General features: G+C 39.6%; 1 protein-coding gene across 2 annotated transcripts in view; it reads right to left on the bottom strand.

Moving 5' to 3' along the window:
- mcph1 (microcephalin 1) overlaps nucleotides 1-18,853 on the bottom strand; it is a 308,959-nt gene that overhangs the window by 201,938 nt on the left and 88,168 nt on the right. For both annotated transcript variants that reach the window (XM_060821596.1, XM_060821593.1), the window contains 2 exons: nucleotides 17,308-17,345; nucleotides 5,431-5,593 (listed from right to left, as the gene is read on the bottom strand). In XM_060821596.1, the coding sequence (XP_060677579.1) occupies nucleotides 5,431-5,593; nucleotides 17,308-17,345 (201 nt within the window). The remainder of the gene's footprint in view (nucleotides 1-5,430; nucleotides 5,594-17,307; nucleotides 17,346-18,853) is intronic.

Below are 18,853 nucleotides of genomic sequence, written 5' to 3'. Positions count from 1 at the left end.
CTAGACAGCCCTGATGGACTGAGATGTTTCTTACCAGAGACAAATGGATCCACCTTGTTATGAACTTCAAATGCATTGAGGGGGGCAGGTAGGGAGGAAGTGGAGGGCCCATCTGTCCTCGAGTGGAAACTGCCGAGGTGCCAGTGTGTGCCTCCTCCTCTGGCTGTGTCCCTCCTAGCACCACTTTATCTACATATATGCAGAGGGCATCTGTACTGGGGCTCATGGATTCCAATCCTTTGTTGCCAGGCCTTTGACTTTAATGAACATTTGCTGGAGCAATAGAATGTGCACCTCTCCAGCAACTCTGAGGGTACTAGGGCTGGTTCTCCAGTTCTTGGAGGCAACTGAACTTTCACAGAACTCATTAGACTACTGCAGGTTCTGGGGTAATTTCATTTCACATACCCAAACTGCTGCTGGTACTCCTACCTATGCACTTGAAGGAAGCCCCTGATTGCAGACACCACTAGGCCCTCACCTGACTGGGCTGAGCAGGTGCCTGGTCTCTGGCAGTACTCTAAGTAGCACTTGGCCTGGGGCATTTCATCCTCTGCCAGATACAAAGCTGTCACATTGAAGTAAAAACCAAAAGAACTGCTGATGGTGTAAATCAGAAACAAGAACAGGAGTTGCTGGATAAAGTCAGCAGGTCTGGCAGCATCTGCAAAGGGAAATCAGAGTTAATGTTTCGGGAGTTGAGGAAGAGTCTCCGGACCTGAAACATCAACTCTGATTTCTCTTCATAGGTGTTGCCAGACCTGCTGACCTTACCGAGCAACTTCTGTTTTAATCACATTGAAGTGCTCACCACACAGATGAATTGGACATGTACTTTGTACCAGTCTTCACTGCAAACTTTACATCAAAATTATTCAGAGAACTTATGGATAGCTTAAGAATAAAACAATTCCAATCCACAGTGTATCATCCAGAATTGCAAGGACCACTAAAAAAGTGGCAAACTTTAAAGACCATGTTAAGGTCTTATAGTCAATACTATCCAGACGATTGGGATAAAGGAATTCTGTTTGTACTTTTGTCAATAGGGATGCACCAAATGAATTGACTAAATTCAGTCCATTTGAATTTTGGGATGAGGTGAGTGGACTATCGCAGTTAATTAAGGAGAAAATAGCCAGAATTCAGAGAGCAGACCTTTGGACTATGTATCAAATTTTAGGGAATGTTAAATAGAGCGGGTGAATTGGCTAGGCAGCATTTAAAAATATCACAGCATATGAAGAAACAGGAAGCAGACAAGAAATCACAAACTCACAAGGCTGCTAACAGTGATAAAGTGTTAGTGTTACTTCCAGTGACAGGTGAACTTTTAAAAGCAAGATTTAGCAGACCTTATCAAATCGAAAGGAGATTAAGCAAAGTGAATTAGTTGAGAAGGACTCCAGATGGAAAGAAATCTTAGAGAATGTCACATGAATATGCTCAAATGGTATTTTGACAGGAAAGGAGAAGATGTCACTGGTTACAACACAGATTTAAAAACCAAGTTCAGAGGATTTTAAATTGGACATTCCTCAAATTAAATTGAGCAATGAGGGAATTTTCAAAAATTGGAATAAATTACTAAGTTACCTTTCAGAGGAAGGTACTATCCCGTACTATCACATGGGAGACGTGGGAATAAGCTAGGAAGTACTAATCTAATCATGCATGATATAGATATAGGAAGTGGTATTCCAGTTAAGTAACAACCTTATAAAGTTTACCATCTAAAGTTGGTACATGTTCAAAAAGAAATTGAATGCATGCTCCAACACAATATAATCAAAGTGAGTTACAGTGACAGGAGCTCACCCATAATAGTTGGTACCCATTGGTTATGAGAACTGCAAAACCAATGCAGTTACAAAGTCCAATTCATATCAGATTCCACATTTCGAAGACTGTGTCGAGAAGGTGGGACAAGCAACTTATATTTACAAGTTGGACTTACTCAGAGAATACTGGCAGGTACCACTAACCGAAAGAGCCGAAGAAAATTTGGTTTGCCTAAAACTGATTGGACTATACCAATTTAAAGTAATGATATTTGGAATGAAAAATGCGTCAGCCACATTTCAAAGAATAATCTATAAAGTCATTTCTGGATTACCTAATTGTGTGGTATACATGGATGACTGGCGATTTTTAGTCACACATGGAAGGAACATTTGCAGCATTTATTAGAATTATTTAATTGACTTTGGAAGCCAGGCTTGGTGATCGACCTGGCAAAGAGTGAATTCACCACAGCCCAAGTCACGTTCCTGGGCCAAATTATCAGGCTCGGACAGATGGCCCCACAGAATGTGAAAACAAAGGTTACTGAAGGGCTTCCCATACCATCGACAAAGAGACCAGTACTACGTCTCTTGGGATTGAATGGGCTTTATCAGAAATACATAATGAATTTTAGCAGTGCAGTTGCTCCACTGACTGGCTTATTTGACTAGTGCAGGAAATTTTAGGGGACGGCAGACTGTGTGAAGGCATTTTACAGTCTGAAAGCTGTGTTAACCACTGCCCCAATCTCAGCCACACCTAATTATGCAAAGCCATTCAAAGGTGCGAGTGATGTGGGTGTCAGTGCTGTACTCTTACAAGATGACGATGAGAAGACAGAAAGACTTATCAGATATTTCTTGAGGAAATTGAATATTCACCAACAGAAATATTCCATGAATGAAGAGGTGGCCTTGAGTTTGGTGTTGGCGTTAAAACATTACACCATTTATATTGCCAGTAATATGCCTGAGGCAATTGTATATATTGATCCTAACCCATTTAAGTTTTTGGAGAAATTGGAAGACAAAAATTCCAAATTGTTTAGATGGAGCTTATTACTGCATCCATTCAATTTGAAAATTATACACATGGCAGGAAGAGAAAATGTATTGCCGACTCGTCGTTGTGACTTGGATGAAGACAGACAGAGACTTTTGGTGGTAGGTGTAAATGGACTAAAATAGAATTAAACAGTGAATGCTTGCATGCTTCGAGTCAATGTAATATATTTGTATTATTGTGTAGTAACAGAGGAAAACTAAGAGGTTTTAAAATGAAGCCCTCTTTGTACAATGAAAGCTTTTTTTTGTGGGGGGGGGGGGCGGTGATGTGACAATGCTGTTTCTTTAAAAAAGAAACTTTACCCTTGTTTTTTTGAAGATAGGTTGTAAAGGCAGAGATGCCAAAGTGTCTAGGTTTTAAGAGGCCTTTGTGTTTTTTTTCAAAAACCAGTTTAAGGAAGAGGAGTGGTCAGTTCTCCCAGTTCAAGTTTTCTACTGTTTCTTTTAAGCTGCAACAGTCACAAAGATGCGAAGGTTCAGAAGATTTGCAAATTTCAGTAAAGGATTGCTCTGACTTCCTCGGGAATCTCTCTGGATGTTGTTCTCTCATGTCTGGAAGAATCGGTGTTTGAATTTACCTTTTTGCCAGGGGGTGTGTGTATAGGGTGTTACTGTTTTGGAACAGTTAATTAGTTAAGCTACTGTATTGGGTTGGTTAAGTTTTCCAATAGTTAAGTTATGCTAAATTCTGCTTTGTTTTATTTGTGTTTCAGCTGCAGTGTTTAAATTAATTCAGTTTTGCTTCAAGCAGAGTGGTTTGACCCGTTGCATCCCTCTGGAACACCCACTTCACACCTGCTTTTAACACAAGAAAAAGTTAAAGTCTAGGCTACCTTCTTGAAATATTTTGAGGGGGGGTCTGGCCTGGTCCATAGCAAGTAGAAGGTTCAGCAATAGTAATGATGTTGAATATAAAGGGGAGCTGGTTAAACTTAGGCTTGTTGGAGATGATCACTACCTCCAACTTGTGTTGTGAATATCGCTTGCTGATCATCAACTCAAGTCTGGGTCATCTATATTTGTAAATGTGGCTACACGCAATGCAATCAGTGCACATATTTTCTTTTCTGACCTTATGATGGAGGGAATCCCATCAATGAAGTAGGTCAAGATCGTTGAGCCCAGGATACTAGCTTGAGGATTCCAGAATGATCCTGGAGTTAAAATGGGAAAATGCAATAGCAAGAGAGGAGAACATAAAAACTAGGAATAGGAGTAAGGACTTCAGCCCTCGAACCTGTTCAGCCATTTGGTAAGATCATGGCTGACCTCAATTCCACTTTCCTGCCCATTCTCCAAAACCCTTCATCTGCTAACTAAAAATCTGTCTAACTCCTCAAACTCTTTTCAGTGCCCTGCACACTTTGGGGTTGTGATTTAATAGATTTGAATGTTTGCAAGAAGTAATTCCTCCTCATCTGTTTTAATTCTGATACCCCTTATGCTGAAACTATGGCCTCTCAATACAAAGGGAAAAATCCACTTCATGACTACTTTGTCAATCCTCTTTAGCATCTTGTATCTCAGTTAGCAAGTTTAGGCCTGAACTGTTCAACCCTGCCACGTAAGACAAGTTTTTCATCTCTGGAGTTAATCTAGTGAACTTTCTCTGATCTGTCTCCAATGTAATTCTATCCTTCCTCAAGTAAGGGAACTAAACCTAAATGGTTTAACCTTGTACAATTGCAATGACACTTCCCTACTGGTGTAATCCATTCCTTTAGCAATAAATGTAAAAATTTCATTTGCCCTCTTTATTATCTGCTGCACCCGCACACTAGCTTTCTGTGATTCATACTGAAGGACACCCTGGTCTATGTGAACTGAAGCTTTTAGAACTTTCTCTTCATTTAGAGAATATGTTGCATTTTTATTCTTCTAACTACAATGGTAACCTCACACTTATCCACATTAAACTCCAACTTCAAAATTTTGGCCCATTCCCTAGCCTATATCCATTTGCATATTTACTCATTACAATTTAATTTCTTCATCTATGATTATGTCATCTGGACACGTGCTAATGAAAAGGACTTTGTAGAACTGCTTCAGCTGAATGTGCCTTTGGTGTGTTGGCACCAAGGTTGAAGTTGGGTGTCTGTCTCATTTTATAATTATTACGTTATTATTGCAGTTTTCAGTAATATCTTTTTTAAAATCCTTCCTGCCAAAATAGATAATTTTACATTTTCCATGTTTGCCTACTTGATTGGCCTATCTATATCCTCTTCACAACTTAGCTTCCTATGTATCTGTGTCGCCAGCAAATTCGGCAACAATGTCTTCCATTCCTTCTTCCAAGTCATTTATAAAAATGGCAAACAATTCAGATTGGAGCAGTAATCGTTGTGCCATATAACTTATTACATATTGACTGAAAAAGACCCATACCTGTCTAGTCTGTTTTCAGTTATCCAGTCAGCCTTCCATCTATGCCAACATATTGGCCCCCTACCCCCAACTTTCTGCAATTACCTTGAATGCTACATTTTCGCAAACCTGTTAATTTATTTTGCATTTCCTCAAATTTTCTTTTGGCAAAATACACTGAAGAATGGGCGATTCTATAAGGTTAACCTACCCAGTCAAAGGACAAAATCCAACATCCCTGGGCAATTCCAAATAAGACATTCAATGTACGTCGTGGGTGTCCTGCGACAACATGAGTAGTTGTTTCATTCACTTGGTCCGAGAACAAAAAGCCACCGAGGTGTTTCACAACTTGCATTACAATAATCTGATTCCTGTTTGAGAAGAAAACACATGTAAAAGACATTTTAAATAGCATACTATCAAGAAATTGTTGTAAAATGTTATGAACAGATTACATGGACTAACTGGATCCAAACCTGATAAAGGAAACATAGTTCATACAAATCTTCTCAAGTTTTAATTATATATCTTTAATTTTTAAACATCTCAGTACTTCTGCTTTTTAATGTCCAGGTAAGGTCTTAGGGAATTTAGGGCATAAGAGGAAAAGGGAGCCGGTGTGTTAAGAGATGGAGACTGAGCAGGAAATAAAAGTTGAGACTGAGGTTCATATCGCTACATACTTGCCTCGAAGCCTAGAGAGTGAGAGAGGGAGGGAAGCCAGCAGGGGAGGAGACTCAAGAATCCGAAACTGTAGGGTAAGATAAAAGGGACAACGCAAGAAAGCTGTAAATTCATTAGTTGGTAACTGCAAATTTGTTAACCTATTCTAAACTTCTTCCAGATTAAAAGTAAATTGGACAAATATCTTACAGATTAAAAACTGAAGACCAGAAAGAAAATTAAAAACATAAAATAGGAATTTATTAAATGATTTGGAGATGCCAGGCCAAGTGATGCGTTGTGTCGACATGACAGAGCTGGTGGACTCCATTGTGGTTCACAGTGACCACATCTGCACAAGTGTTGATTACTCATGGAACTCTGGCTCAGAGTCTGAGCTTCAAACATTGTGGTACATCAGGGAGAGGGTAAGTTTCCTAGGTGATGTGCTTCAGGAGGCAGTTAACCCTGTAGGCTAAGTAATTCAAACCCTGCCAGCGGTGAGGGTCAGAAAGGTGTGATGACAATAGAGGCAAGTAGAAGAAAATTAAGTTAGCATTGGAGGAGCCTCAGATCTTGACCTTGTTCAACGGGTATGAGGTACTTTCTCGCTGTGTGGTGAGGAAAAGGGGTGTACCTTTCACAAAAGATAAGAAAACTGACCACTGCACCATGGTACAGGAGACAATCAAGCAGGGGTAACAAAAAGAAATGTGGTAGTAGCAGGGAATTCTATAACTAAAAGGTACAGATAGCATCCTTTCTAAGCAAGAAATGAAGTTTAATCAACAGCAAGAAGTGATAATAGAGTCAGATGGTATACAACCTATGTGGTTAGAGTTGAGGACCACAAAAGTAAAATGACCTAAATGGGTGTTATGCAGAAACTCTCGAACAGTCATCAGGAAGTTGGACAGACAACAAATCAGGACATAAAAGAGACATGTAAGAAAGACACTAGTAGAAATAATCATGGGAGACTTCAACATGCAGGTGGACTGGAAAAATGAGGTTGGTAGCAGATCACAAGGGAAGGAGTTTGGGGAAGTCTACAAGATAGTTTTTGTGGTAGAACCAAATACTGAACTGGCAATTCTGGATTTGGTGATGTGTATTGAAGCAAATTTAATTAGGCAGCTGAAGGGACCCGAGGGGGCAGTGACCACAATATATTAGAATTCACCCTGCATTTTGAGAAGGAGGAACTAGAATCAGATGGAAGACTATTACAATTGAATAAATGTAAATACAGAGATGTAAGGGAGAAGTTGGCCAGAATTGAGCAGGGAAGACAGTGGAGCAACAATGGTAGTAATTCAGGAGGTACAACAGAAATTCCTCCCAAGGGAGGAAAAATATACGAGGGGACTAGGCAACCATGGCTGACAAGGGAAGTCAAGGACAGCATAAAACCAAAGGAAAAAACATGGAATGTGGTGAAGATTATTACAAAGCTAGAGGAATGGAAAGCTTTTAAAAACCAGCAAAAGACAACTAAAAAAAAAGCAATAATCAGGAAGAAGATGAAATAGGAGAATAAGCTAACTAGCAATATAATAAAGAGATTGCAAGAGTTTTTTAGATCTATAAATGGCAACAGGAAGGCAAAAGTAGATATCAGACCGCTGGAGAATGAAGTTGGAGAAGTGGTAATGGAGAACAAAGAAATGGAGGAGGAACTGAAAAGGTGCTTTTTGCGTCAATCTTCATGGTGGAAGACACCAGACACATACCAGAACCTCAAGAGAATATGGGTGTTGAGGGGAGTGTAGTGGCCATCACTAAGGGGAAAGTGCTGGGGAAGCTGAAAGGTCTGAAAATGGATAAATCACCTGGACCAAATGGATCACACCCAGTGTTCTGAAGGAGATTGCTGAGGAGATTGTAGGGCAATCACCATGGCTTTCAAAATTCACTATAGTTAGAGGGGTCCCAGAGAACTATAAAATGGCTAATCTAACACCCCTGTTTAAGGTGGCAGGGTGGCAAAAGACGGGAAATGACTGGCCACTTAGCCTGACCTCAATCGTTAAGATTTTCAAATCCTTTAATCCTTTATTAAGGATAAGACTGTGGAGCTCATGGAAGTGCATTGTAAAATAGGGCTGAGTCAGCACAGCTATGTCAAGGGAGGGGGTGGGGGCGTTGGGGGGGGTTCATGCCTGAAAAATGTATTAGAATTCTTTGAGGTGGTAAGGGGCAAGTTAGACAGAGCGGGTGGACATGATCTATTTGGATTGCCAGAAGTTCTTTGACCAGGTGCCACATAGGAGGCTGCGAAATAAAGGCCAATAGTGTTCGAGGCAAAGTACTGGCATGGATAGAGGTTGGCTAACTGGCAGAAGGCAGTGTGTGTGTATGAATAAAGAGGCCATTTTCAGGATGGAAGCCAGTGACCAGCAAAGTTCTGCAAGTGCTGGAAAAGCACAGCCGATCAGACAGCATCCGAGGAGCAGGAAAATCGACGCTTCTGATGAAGAGCTTTTGCCCGAAACGTTGATTTTCCTGCTCCTCGGATGCTGTCTGATCGGCTGTGCTTTTCCAGCACCACTCTAATCTAAACTATGCCAGTTCAGTTGACAGTTCGGAAGACAAATGCAATGTTAGCATTCATTTTAAGAGCTGAGACTGCATAAGGCTCTGGTCAGAAAACATTTGGAATATTGTGAGCAGTTTTGAGCCCTATATCGAAGGAAAGATATGCTGGCTTTGGAGGAGTTCCAAAGGAGATTCAGAAGAATGATTCTGAAAATGAAGTGCTCGTCATATGAGGAGACTTCGAGGACCCTTGGTCGATACTCTATGGAATTACAAAGGATGAGAGGGATCTCATTGAAATTTACAGAATACTGAGGGGTCTGGATCCACTGGGCAGGGAAATATTTCCACTCATAGGGCACAGCTTCAGAGTACACAGATAACACTTTAGAACTGCGATGAAGAATTTCTTAAGCCAGAGGATGGGCGAATCTGTGGAACTCATTGCCATAGAAGGCTATGGAGGCCATGTCATTAGAGACAGAGTACACTTACAACGAAGATAGACAAGTTTTGAATGGTAAGGGGAACAAGGGCTATGGGGAGAAGGTAAGGGGATAGGATTGAAGAGCATATTAACCATAATCAAATAGTAGACTCTGAACCAAATGGCCTAATGCTGCCGCAAGGTGAAAGTGAGGACTGCAGATGCTGGAGATCAGAGTCAAGATTAGAGTGGTGCTGGAAAAAGCACAGCAAGTCAGGCAGCATCCGAAGAGCAGGAAAATCAACGTTTTGGGCAAAAGCCCTTCATCAGGAATGGTGAAAGGCTTTTGCCCGAAACATCAATTTTCCTGTTCCTCGGATACTGCCTGACCTGCTGTGCTTTTCCAGCACTGCTCTAATCTTGACTTTAATTCTGCTGCTACCTTGCGGTCCAAAACGTGCATGCTGGACACAAAGGCCAAAATTCAACTGTTCTAAATGACTTTCTGCTGTATTATGGATAACAAGTCCCATGATAGATAGACCTCTTTTTTTTTATATAGTGACAGGAGTATAACACCTGCGTCAAATATAGAATATATCATTGCAACAAGGTACAGTCTTCTTAAATGCCTTCACCCTTCATGACCATAAACTTACTAGCTAATTGGCAAACCATATGCCCAAGAAGCGAGATACTGTGAACAAAATTTAGCAGGCATTTGTACATCAAAAGCAACAAACACAAAAGTATTGCTTCTTTTGTGCTATTGATTATTTGAAATGCTATTCCAGAATGTAGAAGCACAAATTACAATAGTACTTCTCCTGTGACAACCCTCTTTGGGAACTGAATGTTATTTAAGTGTGGACGTTCTTGTTTCTCTTTTCTCCTTTCATGCATAATTAAGTAGAGGCAATAGATATGGTCCATGTAACCACATTAATTAAGATAGACGTGCTGAGCCTAACTCATCACTGCTCTTCATGTACTGAACAGGTCAAGTATCAAAGATGCATAATTTAAGAGACACACAAAATTACTGTCTGTGCTACTGACATTTCTGAATGCAGTTTTACATATCAACAATTTACAGTTCATCAGGAATCCATAAATGGAGAAGAGGTGTTTGAATTTCATTCTCTACATCCAGTAAAACGAAGGGCAGATTAACAGAGGCACTTAAATTCAAATATGGAGAGGAGTGATGTAGGTATTCATAAAGAGAAACCATATCCACTCAGTGGAAGGTCAATAACCAGAGTTCAGATTGAAGATATTTGAGAAATGTTCCAGGAAACATGCGAAAATCTGATGGAAACAGATTCAATAGTAACCTTTAAAAGGTGTAGATTTTTAGAAGGGACATTTATAGTGCTGCGGGTAATGTGCATGAGAGTGAAACTAATTGGGAAGCTCTTTCAAAGAGCTGGCTGATTCAATGGGCTAAAAGTCTTTCTAAGGTTCCATGATTGAAAGGCTAGTGTTGCTTCTAAAAATGGATACAATAGATGAGTGACAGAACAAAAGCATTGTACTTATAAATTATGTGACATGTCAACAGACATCACAAAGCGGATTACAGACAAAAAGTTTTTGAAGTTTAGTTACTGATCTAGGAAATACGACAATCAATTCTGCAAACTTCTACAAATAGAAATGCAATATTGATTTGATCATTTGGTTTTTATGATTTTCAATTAGGGGTTACTGTTGGCCAGAATGTAGGTATTTGCTAATAACTTCACAATGTTCAGCATTGTGACTCCTCAGATAACTGAACCAGTCCATGTTCAATGTAATAAAATCTGAACAATGTCCAAATTTTAGTGAACAACTGGCAAGTAACATTCAAAGAACAAAGAACAGTACAGTTCAGGAACAGACCCTTCAGCCCAACATGCCTGCATCAACAGAGGACACCTTTCTAAACTAAAAACTTTTTGTCTCTCAGTGGTCCATATCCTTCTACTCCCTACTTTTCAAGTATCTGTCAAGATGCCTCTTAAAACATTGCTAATGTATCTGCTTTGTAATAAAAAACTTGCCTGACACATCTCCTTTAAATCTTTCCCCTTGTAACTTAAATCTGTGGTATACTTTAAACGTTTCTCCCCTTGGGGAAAAAAGTGCTCCTAATATCCATTCTATCCATGCTTCTAATAATTTGCAAATTTATCAGGTCATCCCTTAGTCTGACATTCAAGTGAAAATAAATCACTTTTTTTCAATCTCTCCTCACAGCAAATACCCTCCAAACCAAGCAATGTTGTGGTAAAGTTTTTTGTACTCTCTCCAAAGCCTCCACATCCTGCCGATACTGCAAAACTGAATGTACTGTTCTAAATGTGTCCAAACTAAAGTGTTTGTAGCTACAACATGACTTGCCAATTTTTATATTCTATGACCTGGCCAATGAAGGCAAACATGCCATGCCCCTTTGTGATTAACTGATTCACGTTTGTTGCCACTTTCAGATAACTGTGTACCTGCAACCCTAAATGCCTCTGTATGTTAATGCTTCCAAGAGTTCTGCTATTTCCTGTAAACTTCCCTACTGTGTTGGACCTTCCAAAATGCTTCACCTCAAATTTCTCCAGACTAAATTTCACCTGTCATTTCTCTTCCCAAGTACCCAGCCTATCTATATTTTGCTGTAATCTCTGGCAATCCTCCTCACTATCTGCAGCTCTACCAATCTTTGTGTCATCCACAAACTTACTAATCAGACCACTTTCATCCTCTTTCAAATAATTTGTGTATGTATATTACAAATAGCAGGAGTCCCAGTATTGATTCCTGTGGAACATCACTGGTCACCAGATCTCCAGTCAGAAAAACACCCTTCCAGCATTATTGTCTTCTATGACCAAGCTAGTTCAGTATGCATCTTACTAGATCACTGCAGATTCATGAAATTCATGTTCTACATCAGCCTACCATGAGGGACCTTGTCAAACATCTTGCTAAAGTCCATGTAGACAACATCCAATGCCCTATCCTTAATCATCTTTGTCACTTCCTCAAAAAACTCAATCAAGTTTGTGAGACAATACCTCTCCCACTGCCTTTCGCCAGTAAGTCCATATTTTTCCAAATATGAGCGAATCTTGCCCCTGAGACTTTTCTCCAACCATTTCTCTACCACTGATGTAAGGCTAGAGGGCCTGTAATGTCCAAGATTATCCCTATTATGCTTTTTAAACAAAGAAACAACATTGGTTATTGTCCACTCTTATAGGACCTCTCCTATGACGAAAGGGGATCCAAAGATTTTGTACAAGGCCCCAGCAATTTTCTCCCTTGCTCCCCTCAGTATTCTGGGGCATATCCCATAAGGTACTGAAGACTTGTCTACCCTAATGCTTTTCAAAACATACACCACCTCATGTCCTGTATACTGACATGTCCTAGAATATCAAAATACCCCCCCCAAAACTCACCAGTCACCTTGTCTTTCTCAGTTGTGAATACTACTGAAGTGTATTTGATACGGACCTCATGTATTTTCTCTGGCTCCAGGCAGAAATTCCTTATTGTGTCTTTTTGCAGACCAAACCTTTCTCCAGCTATCCTCTTACTCCTTATATACATATAAAATGCCCTAGGATTTTGCTTATTCCTGTTTGCCAAGGAAATTTCATGGCCCTTTTTAGCCCTCAGCCTTTCCTGCTTTCTTTACATTCTCTGAGGGCTCAGTTTGTCTTCAGTTTCCTAAACCTTATGAATGCCTACCTTTTCGTTTTGACCAAGTTCACAATTTCTCATTATCCAAGGTTGCAACATCTTGCCATCCTTAGCCTTCATTTTCACAGAATCATGCTACTCTTGAACTCTAATCATCTGACATTTAAAAGACTCCCACATGACAGATGTAGATTTACCGTCAAACAGCCATCCCCAACCTACATTTCCCAGTTCCTATCTAATTTTGTCGTAGTTAGTCTTCCCCTAATTTAGTACTTATACCCGATGACTACTGTTATCCTAATCCATAAGTAACTTTAAACTTAATGTTCCAGAAATGCACCCACACAAACTTGGATCACCTGGCTGGGCTTATTCCCCAATCCCAGGTTTGGCATAGCCCCTTCCTTAGTTGGACTATTTACATTTTGTCTCAAGAAACCTTCTGATGCACCCAACATGACTCCCCCCTACCATTCAAGCTCCAGACACTAAATGAATCCCACTCAACTGAGGAGAAATTAAACTGACCCTCACATCAACCCTGGCATTTTAAAATTTTTCCATCGTCTGTCCACATGTCTGTTCGTCTATCTCCAGCTGATGTTGACAGGTCTCAAGTGCAACTCCTAGGTTCCTTCCTATTCCTGTGCTCCTGAGCTCTACCCACATGGCCTCGCTGAATGAACCCTCCAAGGTGACCTCCCCCAGTGACATTCACTATAATGAGTCATGCACCTCCCCCACCCTTTTACATCCCTCTCTATCTTACCTGAAACATCTAATGCCCAGAACATTAAATGGCCAGTCTTATACCTCTCTCTATCAAATCGCTGTAATAGCTACTTCATCACAGTTAAGTGTACCATCCAAGCACAAAGTTCATCTTGTCAGACTGTTACTTAAACAAATACTTTTGTTTAAAAAAATATACAAGTACATCTGCCCTTCCTTGCTGGCTTTAGTCTTTAACTCTTTATTTCACCTGCTAACCTACTATTCTGGTTTCCACATCCACACCACACTATTTCAAACCCTCTCGTGTGAGATGAGCAAACCTCCCTGCCAGATACTGATTTCCCTCTAGTTTGCAACTGGTGCTCCTTGTACAGGTCCCAATGGAAGACATCCCAATGATCCACATTTCTGAACCTCTCCCACCTATACCAACTCTTTCCCCAGGTATTTAACTGTAGTATCTTCTATTCCTCACCACACTGGCATATGACATAGGGAGTAATCCTGAGATTACAATGCTCACGTCCTGCTTTTCAATATACTACCTAAATCTCTGAACTCTCTTTGTAGGGTCTCATCATTCTTCCTGCCCATGTCATTAGTACCAATATGTACTATGATCTTTGGCTACTCATTCTTCCTTTTGAGAATGTCCCAGGTCTGCTCATCCTTGACCATGGCACCGGGGAGGCAACAGACCAACTTGGAAACCTTTCTGCAGCCACAGAAATGCCTATCTGTGCCCCTTACAATGCAGTTCTGTATCACGACTGTTCTACTGCACTTTAACTCCCCCTGCATAATGAGATATTGGCAAAGATGACCAAAAGCTTAAATTAAATTTTAAGGAGAACCTGAAAAGGAGAGAGGGAGGTTTTAGGTGGGATTTCAGAGCTGAGTGTTCAAACAGCTTAAAGCCAGAACTAGAAGAATGTTGCGAGGCTGCAGGGCATTATGTAGATGGGGAAGAATGAGATCACAGTAATTTGAAAACAAGTATGAGAATTCAAAAATTTTAACCAGGGAACCAAAATAGGTTCGTGAGCACAGCAATACTGGATGAACTGACTTGTTGAAATTAAAGACACAGCAACAAAGTTTTAACTGATGACAAATTTACAGAGAGTAGAATGTGGGAGATCTGCCAAGAATGCATTACAATAATCATGTCTGGTGGTTTCAGCAGATGAGTGGAGGAAAGAGTTGCACAACATTTTGCAGACGGAAATAAATGCTCATACTGATGGTCCTGATAAATAGTTGAAACTCATTTCAAAGCCAAAGAGAACACTATGGTTATGAATAGTCTGGTTTAATCTCAGACAGCAGCCTAGATGACGGATGCAGTTTCTACCCAGGGAACACAGACTGTGATGTTTTCTACTATTTAATTGGAGAAAATTTCTGTTCACTCAATGCTTGATATTGAACAATCTATCGGACAAGTTGGAGAGAGAGAGATTCTGAGAGGATGATGGAGAGATGGAATGGGGTGCTATCAGCATACATGTGAAAACTGGCATTTGTGTGCCTAGCTCATGTCATGAAAAACAACATGTAGCTGAGAAATAGAAGGAGACCAAGGAAGTTCCTTGGAGATGACTGATGATAACTGCATGGATGAGATGCGGCCAGAAGCATCAAGCAAGATATTCGCACACAGTAAAGAAATAAATTACACATTCAGGGATCATGGACGAGATAGAGAAATTAGACCTGAAAGGAACAAGACTAATTGGCTATTCTTTGACAAGTGGACAATGATTTCCATTTAGAAAGAGTGTGGGCCAGTGACTGAAGTGTGTTCTCTGACAATTCTGACAAGCACTGGACCAGAAGCTTCATTAGCTGATCAGATGATAATGACAAGATCATGAAGATGATTTCGTTTTTAAAAAGAAAAGAAATAAATCTGGACAACGAGCTGAATTAAATGAGAACCTCAAAGGTGACAGAAATACGAAGGTTTGAAGATGATCAGTGGCGGTGAGAATAGTGATGTGAAGTGCTGCCAAGTGGTCTCAATACTAAAATAAATTGATGAGATGCTCAGACTTGGTATTAGAACTAAGAGTTGCTAGGTTGGACACAAAAAGGATTAAAAACATAGGAAGGTCATACATTGGGAGCAGGAGGAAAAGCTTGACTGGAATACAGAAGAAAAAGATATGGAAGTTGATGTGGACATATTAAATAGGGTGTACAAGGAGGCAGCAGTGTATGGGATAGGTAGAGAATGCAAGAGGGTGAGGTGCAAACCAACAAGGTGAGCTTGGCTGCAGTCCATATGCAAATATGGGTAAAAGCAGCACAAATCAGAGATTACATAACTAAGAGCTATAGAATTAAGCATAAATCAATAGATGAGAATCTAATGACTGCAGGTAACCAGTCAATGAAGAGGTGTAGATAGGCAAGGCAGACTGTCAAAGAGAATGCAAGAGTTGACATTGCCTAAAGCCAACAAATAGTAGGAAAAATGAGTGTGAGGGAAATTTGTGGAAAAATGCAGCAGACTTCTAAAAAAAAGATCAGAATCTTTTACAAGGTATGACTGTTTGAACATAAGAATTGAATGGGAAAGTAGAGTTCAAGAAGGAATGCATCTTTTTCCAGACAGCATAAATTAGAAGAAGCCAAATAGGTTTATCAGTTGATGATGTCCAGATTATGACTCACATTAAATGAAAAGACGAATCAGAGATAGCAAGAAAGCTACAGTGTGATAGTCAGCTGTTGGAAAAATGTTTTTAGTGTACTGAGTGCAGCTGAAGTACCTAAATACCAGAAAGTAGGAGAATTGGTCATGTTAAGACTATTATGGTCTGGAGATCTGAGCAGGATCTTGAGTTTGGCAGCTAGAATAAATAATTTAATCACTTTATTAGGACAAAGTGCAATTTAAATTTTCTTGCCAAAAAGCTCTTTGCTGCAAAATGCTGGAATGGAGTGCTGAAGGGAAAACCAGCAGTGTACGCAGCTGTTGAAACCATCATCTTTTTAAACAAAATGGTCAAACAGCATTATGATGTCTAATACATTTTGTGGACAGAAGCGAATATTTAATACTGTGTGGTGTTGTTCTGGAATTTCAGGATATCAGTACAGTACCAGATAACAGAAATGCACACAGATGAGGATTTGCATCATGTAAGAATGCAGTCAACCGAAAATGGTCTTATACAATACATAACATTCATGGACCAGGGCAAGAATGGAGCAAACGGTAAATGGACACAGAAAGTACTTTGCACAAGTGGGCATGGTAGATTAAAACGCAAAATTGGTCGACAACATTGCTTTTCTTCTATGATTCTCACTAGCCATCATCATGTGACAAAGTCATTCTTCTCTATTGCTGAAAAGGAAAGATCACAACCTACTGCTTTTGATTGCATTTCCCAGAACCTGCAAACTAACATATGCAAGCTTGAGAACCTGTAGTCTGAAAGCCATCATAATTTTATCACTATTACTCATTCAACCTTAATTGTTTCAGGCCATATGTAAGGCTAAAGGTCATGAGAAAAAAAGGAGTTCAACAGAGATTCAAAAAAGTTAGAATTCAAAACTATACACTCGGTGAACGAAATACATTGATAGATTTCACTTACTGAACCAGGAATCACTCCTCAAGAGACTTGAGGAAAACAAAAAAAAACTTTCAATTCAAAGTTGCATCTAAATATGAAAAAAGAATGGCTTATTGCTGTTCTTATACAAAAGGTTTTAATTGGCAACACTTTATTTTAGTGCAAGAAACCAGAAACAAAATAATGTTATTGAGAGCAATTTCTACACAGAGTTCATACAAGCAACCACTGTTGAAGAACTAAGACTGAAAACTTCACTGCTATTTAGCACAAGTTTCCTTGTACATCATTTTTAACTCAAACATAATACATTCTTTATCACATGTTAAATCTAACTTCCTTCTGAACATACAACAGCATGTAGCTGCCAACTTTCCAAGGTTAGAACTTTTTATTAAGGTTCAGAGAAAATCAAAATAAAAAGAAATTTAGTACTTACTCTGAAGGCATACTCGTCATGACTAGTGTTCTGCTTGGCTAGGAAAATAAAGAAAATCAGAATCAATTCTTAAAGCCTATAATTACTCCTGGTCATGCTGATAAACACAATTACAGCAAGGATTTTGCAAGAACCGGAACAGCAGATTGTGGTCAAAGAGTTTGTTGTAATTTGATGACAAACAGTTTAATGTAATAAAAGAGAGTACTTTCACAGTTCTGATGAAGGATCACAGGCCTGAAATATTAACTCTGTTTGTCAAGAGATGGTGCCTGATGTGCTGAGTGTCCAGTATTTGCTGTTATTTATTTTAGATTTCCTGCATGCCAGTGCTTCTATCCTTCTACATTATTGCACGTAACAATGTTTAAATTAATATCACCAACTTCTGTTTATAGTTGTGAGCCATACTTTTATTTTCTGCGCTTAAAATAGAAGAATTTTAAAAAAAAATAATTCAGGGAATATGGGCACCAAGTAGTGATATTTCTGTGTGGTAAATCCAAGCCAATGTCTTGAAATGCTGCTGACCACGTGGGGAAAATACACGAACATTACATCTGGTAAGGAGTTCCAACACTTGTCGCAGTAATGGTGAAAAAACAGCAATATATTTCCAAGTCTGGATGTTATGTTAACTGGACATAATCAGTGTCTATCCTGTTCTTATAGCCAGGGGAATTATTTATCCATGTTAACTGCAAGGATACTGATGTTGGGAGTTTTAAACCAAATATCAATGATTTGGTTACATTTTATTGTACATGACAGTCATATTCTGACACTTGTGTAGGACAAAAAACACTTGGCACTAATTAACTTAACCTCGGGGTTATTCAGTCTAAATGCATGTAGGCATAGTTAGTTTCACCATGAAAAGCTGGAAACAGCAGCAATCAACAATCAGTTGCAAACCTTATGTTACTTGACCTTAGGGAGAGAAGACCATTGATAAAGCAACTGAAAATGTTTGGGCCTGAGACATTATGCTGAGGAATCTCTGCAGCTATACAATAAAGCTGCTGATTAGTCTCCATCAGTACTACCTTCTTGTGATAGATGCGACTCCAGAATATCAAGAGTTTTCCTCATGATCCTTACTTCATATTTTGCTAGAACTCCTGGTGACATAGTCAATTGCTGCCCAGATATTAAGGATACTACCCTCACCTTACCTGTGGAAATTAACTCAATTTGACTATGTTTGGATCAAGACTACACTAAGAACTTAGAATATTACAGATCAGGCCCCCTCATGTTAGCACTAGCCACAATACTGTTTTAAACTAATCCTATCAGCCTGCACATGGCCCATATCTTCTCGTCCCTGCCTGATATGCCTAAAAGTCTGGAACTGAGTAATCCAGGCAGATCTGAATGTGGGCATTGTTCAGCAGGTTATCAGTGACTAAGTACTACTTAATAGCACTACTGATGACATCTTTCAGTGTTTTGCTCATGACTCAGAGTAGGCTGAGACAGCAACAACTAACTGAGTAGATTTGTCTTGACTTTGTGGACAGGTCAGAGATGGGCAACTTTTCAC

This window comes from Hemiscyllium ocellatum, chromosome 3 (assembly GCF_020745735.1).
Source record: "Hemiscyllium ocellatum isolate sHemOce1 chromosome 3, sHemOce1.pat.X.cur, whole genome shotgun sequence".
Taxonomy (NCBI): Eukaryota; Metazoa; Chordata; class Chondrichthyes; order Orectolobiformes; family Hemiscylliidae; genus Hemiscyllium; species Hemiscyllium ocellatum.
The sequence above is the reverse complement of the archived record's forward strand: the minus strand, read 5'-3'. Positions and strand labels throughout refer to the sequence as shown.